We start from the raw sequence: 12,360 nt of genomic DNA, 5'->3' as shown, positions 1-12,360 counted from the left end.
TGTTAATGTATTGCTTTGGCATTCTGATTCTCCTATGTTTTTGAATTTGCATTGTTTCTGAAGTTGCAATTGCTGTGGGCCCTTGTAATGCATTTGCACCCATTTGCCATATATGTGTGTGTATGTGTGTGTGTGTGTGTGTGTGTGTGCGTGCGTGCGTGTATGTTACCTCATGAAGGCAGGTGTACTGTACATGGTAGGGAGCCACCTTCTCCTCCCCTTCGATCTCCACGCTGATCTGTAGGCGAATGGCACCAGACACTGCCGACTTGTCTGTTCCTTCCTCTGTAGGTGGACACACACACACGCACGCACGTGCGCGCACACGCACACGCACTCGCACACGCACGCACACACACACACACACACACACACACACACACACACACACACACACACACAGTTACAAAGCTTTCGTGTCCACCAATTCAATGGCCGTCACCAGGGCTGACTCCGGGCTTCGGATCCAGCCAGCTCCCTGGAAGTATCCCTGGATGACATTTCGGTGATGACATCATCACCGTGTCAATGACATCACAATGTGATCAGTAACATCAGACATCATGTGTCATCCCGACCGTTGATGTCATAGCCAGCTGGACAATGCTAGACTATAGTCAATATGACATCATCGAACAAGTATGACATCACTAAGCAGGACGAGAGATGAGAGTTATGACATCACCAGTGATGTCATACCTCCAAGCCAGCCAGGCAATATAAGGTTCACACAAGAACGTGGTTCGGACCAGTTTAGTGTTCTTCATCCACTATGCCACGAACCCAGAGTCCAACGCAGAGTGATGAATCGGAAGACAAGGCGTTCAGCTGCTCTCCTCGTAGTAGTACCCCAAGCCGATGCATAGGCCCAGACGATGAGGCATTCAGCTGCTCTCCTCGTAGTAGAACACAAGGTCCATCAAGGTCCACAAGGTCCATCAGGGTCCGAGGTGCAAAGTCCACAAGGTTCGAGGCATGACCACAATTCACAGTTCAGGAAGACTACGTTCTGACAGTACCTGAGACAATGCCAGCTAAACAAACCCCTGAGATATACCGCTAAATCATCCCCAGCACATGGGGGATGAGATGTGGGCGAATAACCCGAAACCAAACCTTGTTGACAGAACAATAGAGATAATGACTGACTAATGGCCCCATTCAATTGAAAATGAAATCATTGATATGCCCCACCCCAATTCACTCCCATATCAGCTGACAATGCTGTGATGAAAAAATATAGGCACATTTTTCATGACATGTTTTCTGTTTTCTCCTAACCACTCTAAAAAAACTACATCAACAAAAACATACAGTTGCCTACACTAATAAACTCCCACTCCACCTCGCACACACACACAAACTCCACCACTCCCACAAATATCCCCCATACACACACACACACACACACACACACACACACACACACACTCACAAAAACACTCTCTCCACCCACATGCCCCCCTGCTGAGCGGTGACCTACCCAGGTTGTACCAGATGTCCATCTCTCCGCTGAGCGTGCGTACCTCGATGATGCTCTGGCCCAGGAAGTTGTCTGACTCTCGCGAATTGATGCGCAGCTCGATGCGGTCTGACGAGTTGTGGCACTCACTGCGGAGACAGGGGCGTGGTCGGGCCACGTGTTAAAAAAAGTGGGCCAGTGGTTGATACAGTAGGCACCCGAGTGGAGGTTTGGGGTGCAATCTAGAGCCAGTTCAGTCATTCTCAACCTTTTTCATATCAGGGATCCTAATTTAGTCCACATAGTCCATTTGATGAGATTTTGTCTGTTGGACGTAAATCTGAAAATATTTGTATTGTTTGATATGATTTTGTCCAGAATTCCATGACTATCTCTATTGCTGGTAGACAGATAACAGCGAAGATCAAATTAGTCATTCTTATACAGTATACAATCTCTGTATATTTTCAGACCTTTTCACAGCTTGACACATTCATTGTTTTCGTGGAAAGTAGTGCTCCCATGTCCTAAAAAATGTACATGTAGGTCCTTAATGGATTGTTTCTATTGCTTTTCAGCTCAGAAAAGTTCTACACTATTTTTCTCCATAGAAAGTTAGACAAGTTATAAACAATCCATGAAGTATCTAGATTTTGCATGGCAGCTCTGCTTTGTTATATTTGAAGTCATGGAATTTTATATCGGGGCTGCAGTGGAGAACCTGTTTGCCCCAGAGGTAAATCGTTTAAAAAAGAAAGTAGGCTATCTCAACCAAATTGTGACTGTCATTCTTTGTCATTTCTGCGAACAAAAGTAGATATTTCTGAATATTTTATCTTGGGAATGGAGCCAACTTGCAGTAGTAGTTAAACAAAATAGTAAAGAATTTGAGTCTACAGCTGCCTCAGGACAATCACTTCAAAACTGGACATGAAGCCAACATCCCCCAGCATGCATCACTCCTGCATATTGTCTGCATGACATTTTGTCTGCGATCTAGTTTTCCACATCAAACAAAACACATTGAGTCATCACAGTCAATAGGAAAGAGCAAGCATACATGCCAGCCCCTCTGAGAGCTGCTGTGTGCGTTACACACTGAGAGCTGCTGTGTGCGTTACACATTGGGAGTTGCTGTGTGCGTTATCCACTAGAAGAACCAAACAGGGTGAACTCACAAGCTGAACTTCTCTTCCAAGTTGAGGTTGCCATAGATGGTCTTGGTTTTCTCCTTGGGCTTGCCAACCTTGATGGTGACATATGGGTTGCTGGAGCCTGTCCTGTCCTTGGCCTGGAGACCCTGGGCACTGACGACTGTTAGCACACAGACACACAAGTTACTGTAGGTTTCCATCCAAATGTATCGTACATTTTAACTGAATTTTCTGAAAATCTGCAAAAGAAAATGCAAAATGATGTGTGTTTCCATCCACAATCTACTGTTACTTGTATGCCAATACTGTATGTGCCGTTGTCTTGCAGGCAGTGACTGAGCTCTATGAAAAACATTATTAATTTAAAGTTTCTTGATTATCCACAAAGCTACTATGGATTCTGATTATGAAGTCTAGAAATGACTCGCCTGTTAATTGCAGGCAGGCAGTCTAAACCTTCAAATTGCGGTTAAATATGTGCTGCTTATTTACTATTATTATTATTATTATTATTATTATTATTATTATTATTATTGTCTTATTTATTATTGCTTATTTACGAGTGTATTTAGTGAGGCCGACATGTAGCATGCATCCTACTGATTCATAACAAGCTTACGCCATGTTTTATGGTCAGGGTGTTTTGCCAGTAAGCAGGGCAGCATGAAACGGCATGGTTTTGAATGGAGTTTGGTTAACCAAGACAATGAGATTCACTTAATCTGTTTCCACTGCACTTAGGTGCATCGATACACCAACTTTTCCACCTCCCCCAAATATATTTTTCTCTTCAAATTTCCAGCATTTCCACTCAGGTTTTTTAATGCACAAATCAAAAATGCACATAAAAACAGGTACTGTAGCTGGAAACCGACCTACAGAAACACATCCCAAGATTATGACTTAAAAGTTGTATACAACAAACACTCAAACACCTACTATACACACACACACACACACACATGCATGCACGCGCACACACACACACACACACACGCAGTATCACCCACGCCACGCGGTTAAGTCCCATAGTAACGCTGATGAAGGCTACATGCTGAAATGCGTATGTTGTTGCTGTGCTGTACAAGACCTTATTAAACGCATAAAGGACATCCGTGAGTGCTGGCCTTTTCTCCTTTTTAAGTTTCTACCTTGGCCCTGCACCTTGATTTACTTTATTTTGAGTGTGCTCGCTACTGCTGTTTTTAAAGTCCCATAGTATTTGAAATTTTGATGGGAGGAGATTGAAGAGGTAGTGTGCCACTTGTCACACTTGTCGTACGCTTCCTCCCTCAGGTCCACAAAGGCGGGGTTGACAGGAGGATTTGCACTGCATCTTTGGTACACCATGTACACTTAGGTCCGAAAAACCTAGCCCCACCCCTCTGGAGGTGCGTTTTTTTTGGCATAACGGTCCCGGCCAAGGTGCCTGCTCCCTGGGTTAAAATTCCAAAGACTGCAGCGTAATGATACAGTGGAGTCTTTTATACGGATGGAGAGACTTAGGTTCCTGAGGACCAACTCACTTGGGAAGTTTTCAGTTATTTTGCTGAAGTTGGGGTCAACGGGTGACTCGCCTGGTTGGTTTCTCATAGACCCCTTGCATGGGATCCCGGGCATAATATCTTCTACAAACCTATAAGCACCATAGTGACTGGTAGCGTGACGTAATACTGAATGTCGACAATATTATGTATGTTTTTTTTTCTTTTTTCTTTCTTGTGCCTGAGCCTATTTGTTTGTCTTGCTCGTTTTGTTAAAAAAAAAGTTGAGATAGATATAAAAAAAAATAAAAAATAAAAACATAACCGGGGTGGGTATGATGAACTGCCGTTCCTGATACCTGTTTGAGTCGTGTTACCCTTGTAATAAAGCCACTGTGGTGATTAATCCTGGGCTTACGCGGACTATTAGTTTCTGGGCGGGACGAAGTTTCGCTTCACACAAAAGCCTACGGATAACATCGGGTTTGAGGACTGCTCAAATCTGCTGATCTGGCTTAGCATTACATTACATTACATTACATTACGTCATTTGGCAGACACTTTTATTTAAAGCGACTTACAATATCACATTTTGTCAATAGTAGAGAAATCAACTTTCCAACACAATCTAAGACAGCTACAATTTTTGAAGGAATAAAGTAGCACCTGTAGAAAGGAGATTGAGAAGGATTTATTGTATCTTTTTTAGAAAGAGAGATGTTAGTTCAAGATGGGCCCAGGTGGAGCCTGAGGCACCATTTAAGGATGCCAACCACCATAAAACCCAATAGAAGAAGAAGCATTCAGACTAGTGATGCGCGGGTCACGCAGAACCCGCCGGGTCCTGCGGGCTGGCCCGCCCCGCAGGCAGTCTGGGTTGGCAAATTATGAAAATATGGCGGGTGCGGGCAGGGCAGGCTCAGAAACGTGACAAAGCAACATTATTAAATAATTTAGTTAGAGCAGTGAGACACGCAGAGTAACCCTTTATTAAGACGTGAACTCTCTCACACGTACACACAATCAGCGAGTCTGAAGCCGTCTGCAGTGCACCTGCTGCACTAGTAAAGAAACGCTTCAAATGAGGTAGCCTATGTGCTCTCAAAACAAACATTTTGGAAAGATTATTCGCTGTAATTATTATTTGAAGTGTCCATGAAACGAATGCCACCCCAGATTTTCTGTGTGGACTCAACTGTGATCTATTTGTCAACTTTACTGCAACGAGAGCGCATGAAAGACAAGCAGAAAGAACGACATGAAAGCAGCCGCGCAACGCATCCAGAGCAGTAAAACGGTTGTCCAGTCGTGCACCGGCACGCATGTGTGTGTCTGTCTGTGAGAGAGAGAAGGAGAGAGACGAGTTTGGACACATTGAGTGCTCTGCTCCGCTCATCGTGAGTCCAGAGACATATTACATTAAATTGGCCGTTTGCGGGCTGCTGGGTTGGGTTGGGTCGGCATTTTCAGATATTTTAACGGGGGCGGGGCGGACTGGCTCCGATGACGGGTTGGGTTGGTGCGGGCGTTAAAAAACCCTGACCCGCGCATCACTAATTCAGACATCTGCCTCCATTGGTCAATGTAGAAAAGGGTCCATAATGGCCCACCATCACGCCTGTTCTTGGGGCAATTGATGCCCACGAACCAACGCGCCAATGACATAATGACGATTTCCCCCTGGACTGGACAACAACGTGTAGACCCGTACCTACACCCGGCCGGTGGCCAAGCGGACCACAGCCCCTCACTGCCAGAATAATCAACCAAGCCCTGCCTATACCAGGTGGGACTGGAGGGCCATTCCGGCCATTTCTGGAAGAATACAGATTCCCCACAGGAATCTGGGAGCGGCTGTAGAAAAGGGTCCATAATGGCCCACCATCACGCCTGTTCTTGGGGCAATTGACGCCCACGAACCAACGCGCCAACGACGTAATGACGATGACACCGCCGTGACATCATCAATGATGACGTCAGAGTTCACCTGTGAGGTCAGTGGCGATGTCAGACGGTCTAGGCTGACTGTGATGGCAGACGGGACTTTACGGGGTCACCGATGATGTCATAGCTCCCTGGACGCTGTGACATCACCAACGAGGGGTATATAACAAGGTGTCCTGTGACGCTGTATTCCTATACTACTTCATAATGTCTTCCCTTCCCACGACCGAATCCGAGGACCGACATCTCTGTGGTTCTGACCCATCACTCTTGGTCACTGGCTGCCTTACAACCAGCCAGGTCCTGGTCACGAGTGGTATTCCTTCAACCGCGTCCGAGGACCGACATCTCTGTGATTCTAACCGATCACGGCCCGTGAGCCCTCAACTACGATCCAGCACACTTCACACATCACCCGAGGCAAGCAGACAAGCTTCCTTACAGTCAAGGTCTTTATAAGGCATAAGGCACACGCCTTACCGTCAGAAATGCGCAAAATCAAAATATCGCAATAGAAATTGGGAAATGGAAACACGTAAATTTCGAAAAACCTCCCAAATATCGCAAAACGTTTTTGCGCTCTCATGAGGTGGTTTTTCAGACATGTCGATATAGCAGTTTATCGCAAAAGTGTAATGGAAACACATTTTCTGCATTTGCACGTCATGTGACCCATCTTCTCCTTTGGAAAAGGAGCGGAAAATGAGTGAGAAAGGGTTTGATAAGCCGTGGCAAAACCTCCGCAGCAAGTGGAAAACTTTGAAGCAAAGCTACGTAGCAGAAAGACGAGTGTTGTGCAAAAGCGGAGCCAGGGAAAATAGATAATGTTTAATGGCAGAAATCGCTCCATGGTGACAGGCTGCCTGTGTGCGCGCATTAAGCACATCGGCGAGATGAGGGGATGAAAAGCACACACCGGTGCGGTGCTGCTGACTGAAGTGACACCCGTTCTACTATGAATCACCTCATTCAATGGAAAGGAATTGCTTCAAAATGTACCCATTCTCTGGGATGGAGTTGTACAATTTCTACAACCCAGTTTCTCTGGGGTTGTCAGGTGTAATGTTATAATTATTATACACGACATTCCGATTATTGCACCAAATAAGCCTTTTCCCCCCTCCATCTCTAAATCGGACCAGTTGTATTAGGCTACCTTTTTTCCTCTGTCACGCTCACTGCATTCACCGCAGCCAGCAACATGTTGCCACTCATTTTCTTTTGAATTGATAATCAGGCTCGTTTATATGCATTGTAACTTAATGTTGTGATTTGCATTGACCATTGGTTGGATTTGAGCATGCAGGGGACGGGATATGGGGCATATCCCCGTGCGTAATCACTGTGGCAGCTGCTGGTAACGGGAATTGCGTCAGACCAAACTCAACTTCAATGGAAACACCTAAGTCGCAATTGTACATTGTCGAAGTTGTAGAAATATCGCAATTATTTTGCGAAAAACTGTAATGGAAACACAGCTATTGATAGTCCTCACTTTAGATGAGCTCGCACAAAATACTTAACTAACAACTAATAACTAACTACCTTAATTAATCATAAGTTCCACACTCACTAACCATGTCTAAATCATAAATGTAGACATAAATGTACATACATATAAATAGCTGTTTAATCATTTACTTACACTTTCTAAATGATCTTATGAACCATTAACAACTCCTAAATAAATGGTTTGTAATTGATATAATACTTATTTATAAATGGTGAATCTATCATTTACAATTGTGACAGTTCGCTACTCTCTCTCTCAGATAGGACGTTATGATTATTTATATATCTATTCTTATTTTGATGGCTGTCATTAAGAGAAAGGGGTTGGCTCAGGAAATGACGTGCGGGCTGGTATTTAATGAGCCAGGAAGCAGCGCTAGCTCTCTCTTGAAATCTCTGTGGAAAAGGAGCCAGGCAGTCGCTTGTTCAGAGTCCCCATTTTGTCTTTTCTTTTATGTCACGTTATTTATGAGTGTGTGCTTTAAGTTCTGTAACGTGTCTAAATAAGCAGTGGAGTTGTCGATCTCCACTCATCCTCAACCGTCTGAGCTGTTCGAGGAAGAGCGCCTCACCACCACACCTGGGCCGGACTACACTAGCTGCGCCAGGTGAGCCACACTTTCCATTCTCTTTGATGATAGCCATATTTCTTTCATGTTGCAGAGTTGCGGTGTCATTTGGTAGCCCCTAGACTCGAGCTTATAACCGAACCTGTAACACAATGTATGAGAATACAATAATTAAACACATTACAGATTAGGTTATTAATCAGGAATAAAACATGTATAACTGTGTTTATGACTTACTAATGCTTAGTGATGTATGAATAATGCTTTATAAATGATGAATGCATGATGAATTAAGTATTTACTAATGCTTTATTAATGCTTTATAGTGTATAGTTACCGACCATACTAAGAGATCACTACCAACCATAGTTGAGGGAAAAGCTGGGTTTGAGGCTACTGGAGCAGAAACAGGTCATCTGAAACTTAAAGTGGCGTCTAAATTGATTCCAAATCCTCAATGTTGTTTTGACACAAACATTTTTAGTGAAGGCGAAGTAAGGACCTGTGATGGAAGAGCGCCTCACCACCACACCTGGGCCGGACTACGCTAGCTGCGCCAGGTGAGCCACACTTTATTTATTTATTTATTTATTTATTTTATTTATTTATTTATTTATTTCAGGGACAGTGCAACATTAATGAACATTTTCATGTAAATGTGCCGGATTATAGCCTTAGCTAATTTCCATCCGCAGTCCCTCGACAGGTGAGGTACAGAAAAGTTTAAAAGAAGAAATAAGAAAATTTGTGCATACGTAGGGCATTCATACACATACAGCAATGTAAATGACACATACATACACATAGGGTAAACACAAACAACACAACACAAATGAAACAAAAAAAGGGAACATTAGGGATATTAACCAAGGTGGACACAGGACTTTCAAGGACATACAAAAACAACACATAAAACAAAAAGGTTTAAATGTGATCGCAGGTTTGATTTGATCTGAGCCATGACTTTAACAGCCCCTTAAAGGTGTGAAAGCTGCTACTCTCTCTGACTGACATTGGTAGGCTATTCCATAGTTTGCTGCCCCCATAGGACAAAACATTTTGTCCGATAGAGGACCGTCTCAGAGGTAGTTCACAGTCGCCTCTCGACGAGCTTCGCGTGATGTTCTGGGTAGCTCTCTGTTTGATAAAGCATTCTAAAGGAGGTGGTGCTAGCCCATGAAGAACCTTATAAATCATACAAGCAATTTTAAATTTTCTATAATTGTCGAAGCTGAGGAGCTTATACTTTAGAAGTATATTGCAATGGTGGTAAGATATAGGTTTCTTATCCAAAATTTTCAGGGCCTTTTTATATAGAGACTCGATGGACTTCAAGGTGGTTGCTCCTGAGAAGGACCAGCTCGTGAGGCAGTAGTCTATATGTGCAAAAATCATTGAGTGAAGAAAGGTTAGAGCCGCACTGTCAGTCAGAGATGCTCTAATCTGCCTAAAATTGTAGAGATTGAATTTTAGAGTGTTCGATACCCTTTTAATATGACTCTTGAAAGAGAGTGTGGAGTCCAAAGTGAGCCCTAGATACTTAAACTCATCCACAGTTTCTATCTCCACCCCTCCCACAAGGATGTTAAGATGTGGGTTTAAGATGGGTTTTTTCGAGAAAACCATAGCCACTGTTTTTTTGGTGTTTAATGTAAGATAAGATTTTTCGAGCCAGACCTGAATTTGAGTCATGGCTACAGAGAGGGTGTTAGAGGCTTCTTCCATAGTTTTGGATGGAGTGAAGATTACTGCGTCATCTGCGTACATTAAGGTGTTCATACTAGGGCATACATCTGGTAAATCATTAATATAAAGTGAAAATAATATAGGTGCAAAAATGGAACCCTGACGCAGTCCTGTAGTACATTCTATATAGGGAGATTTAACACCCTTTACCATTACACACTGTTTTCTATCTGAGAGATAGGATTTCATCCACAAGATGGCTGTCGTGGAGAAGTTAAAGTGGGAAAGTTTAGCTAGAAGGGCTTCATGGTTGACAGTATCGAATGCTCTTCTGAGGTCTAGAAATACACAAGACACAAATTTATATTTGTCTAAAAAGCACTTTGTCTTTTCCAAAAAAAGTAAGGTGGCAGACTCTGTTGAGTGATGAGAGCGAAAACCAAATTGCATAGGATGCAGGGGCTTGTGACTATTATTTAAATGATTAATTAATTGATTAGTTATACATTTTTCTATTACTTTGGAAAATATGGGTAGTATGCTAATGGGTCTATAATTTTTGGGGTCCGTTTTATGACCAGATGTGTGTATGGGGCTTACTATGGCTAGCTTCCAAGCTGCCGGAAAGACAGAGTGCTTAATAGACAAATTGATCAAATGCGTAATAGGGCAAATCAGGTTATCTCCATATATTTTCAAAAAGTTACAGTCGAGACCATAGTCGTCTCTAGCTTTAGAGTTATTCAAGTTGCCAATAATTTTGGCTGTTTCAGCTTCAGTGATTTCTTTAAAGGAAAAAATAGGATGTACTTTACATTCTCTTTGATGATAGCCATATTGCTTTCATGTTGCAGAGTTGCGGTGCCATTTGGTAGCCCCTAGACTCGAGCTTATAACCGAACCTGTAACACTAAAGTTTGGTCATGAGTAGGCTACAGTGCTAATTAGTAGCATCATGCTAACAGCGGTTTAGCGTTGACCACCATTTTGGCTTCAGGTTAGCAGATAGCTGAATGTGTTTGGCGGACTGTGAAGACCGGTGCTGAAGTCAGCTAAATTACCGCTGTTGTTGCTGGTGCGCATTTAGTTTTTAAGTCGTTCATACAACCAGAAGGTAGGAAATAATTAGGATTGACTAAATTTGGAAATGATTAGTTAGGATACAAATAATAATTTGGACAAATTAGGTTGAATAAAATAAAATAAAATAGATTTTCTGGCTTGCAGTTTGGGACGTTTTGGATAGAGGTTCTGATAGCTGTGGTTGTCAAGGAGGTGAATGTGTTTTTTTTCTGTGCTGGGTGGTTATTGGTTGAAGTAACAGTGAATGTGTGTGTGGGATTTAAGCATTACTAAGGTTGGTGTATGCGCTGTTGGGGATGGGTTTGTGGAGGTACCAGTTTTGGAATAGTAATTTGGGTGCATGCATTGCAACGTCACTGAGAACTGGGTACGCTTACACACGTCACAGGCTGCACGCAGGAGTTAATGCTAAATTACCAGTGGAAATTGGAAATTGGGTGTGTGAGGTCACAGTGACCTTGAACTTTGACCTTTGATAACCAAAATGGAATCAGTTCATCCTTGCGTCCAAGTCTATGTTTGAGCCAATAAGAAATTCAGAAGGAATTCCATCAAGCCGTTCTTGAGATTTCACGTTAACGAACTTGGCGTTCGTGAGGTCACAGTGACCTTGGCCTTTGACCACGAAAATCTAATCAGTTCATCCTTGAGTCAAAGTCGATGTTTGAGGCACATTTTATGAAATTCTGTCAAGGCATTCCTGAGATATCGCGTGAACAAGCTTGACAATGGCGTTCGAGAGGTCACAGTGAGCTTGACCTTTGACCACCAAAATCTAATCAGATCATCCTTGAGTCTAAGTCGATGTTTGAGGCAAATTTGATGAAATTCCGTGAAGGCGATCCTCAGATATCGCGTCAGAACATCAGACGTACGGACGTACGGACAACCCGGATCCATAATGCCTCCGGCCTGGCGATCGCCGGCGGAGGCATAAAAACAGGGGCTGAGCTGAGAGCGAGCCGCTCTGAGTGATAAAGAAGACAAGGACTTGGCTGAGAGAGAGAGCGGGACAGAGCCGCTGATCGCGATTTTCAAAGAGAGAAAGAAGTGAGGGACAGCACTGAAGCCGACAAGGACAGAGAGTTACAGAGAGACAAGGAGGCCCAGGACAGGGTGCTTCAGAAAGAGCTAGCCTAGGTGGATCGGAAGAAGGTACTGGACGTGGAGCAACAGACTGCACGGAGGTTCGATGTAAATAGAGCTCGGGGCATGATGCCAAAGTTTGATGAGACTGCAGTTGATGTGTTTTTCGAAATGTTTGAGAAGGTGGCAAAAGACTCAAATTGGCCATCAGAGAAGTGGCCACTGTTGGTTCAAAGTGTTCTTGAGGGTAAAGCTCAGAGCAGTAGCTGCTCTTGACTCACGTACAGGCCTGGATACGTTAAACAGTGTACCTGAGGCATATCGTCGCCAGTTTTGGGAACTATGACGACAAAAGGATGAGTCTCATCTGGACTTGTGGA

At 43.4% G+C, this 12,360-nt stretch overlaps 1 protein-coding gene across 1 annotated transcript in view; it reads right to left on the bottom strand.

Annotated features, from left to right (window-relative positions):
* Positions 1-12,360, bottom strand: part of LOC310800854 (protein unc-13 homolog B-like) — a gene marked incomplete at both ends in the record, with an annotated part of 267,146 nt that overhangs the window by 218,666 nt on the left and 36,120 nt on the right. Inside the window, 3 exons of the mRNA XM_083664751.1 lie at positions 170-285; positions 1,484-1,611; positions 2,641-2,776. Of these exons, the coding sequence (XP_083520877.1) occupies positions 170-285; positions 1,484-1,611; positions 2,641-2,776 (380 nt within the window). The remainder of the gene's footprint in view (positions 1-169; positions 286-1,483; positions 1,612-2,640; positions 2,777-12,360) is intronic.

This window comes from Poromitra crassiceps (assembly GCF_964638095.1).
Source record: "Poromitra crassiceps genome assembly, contig: HAP1_SCAFFOLD_125, whole genome shotgun sequence".
NCBI classification, from domain to species: domain Eukaryota; kingdom Metazoa; phylum Chordata; class Actinopteri; order Beryciformes; family Melamphaidae; genus Poromitra; species Poromitra crassiceps.
This window is presented reverse-complemented; position numbering and strand designations above follow the sequence as displayed.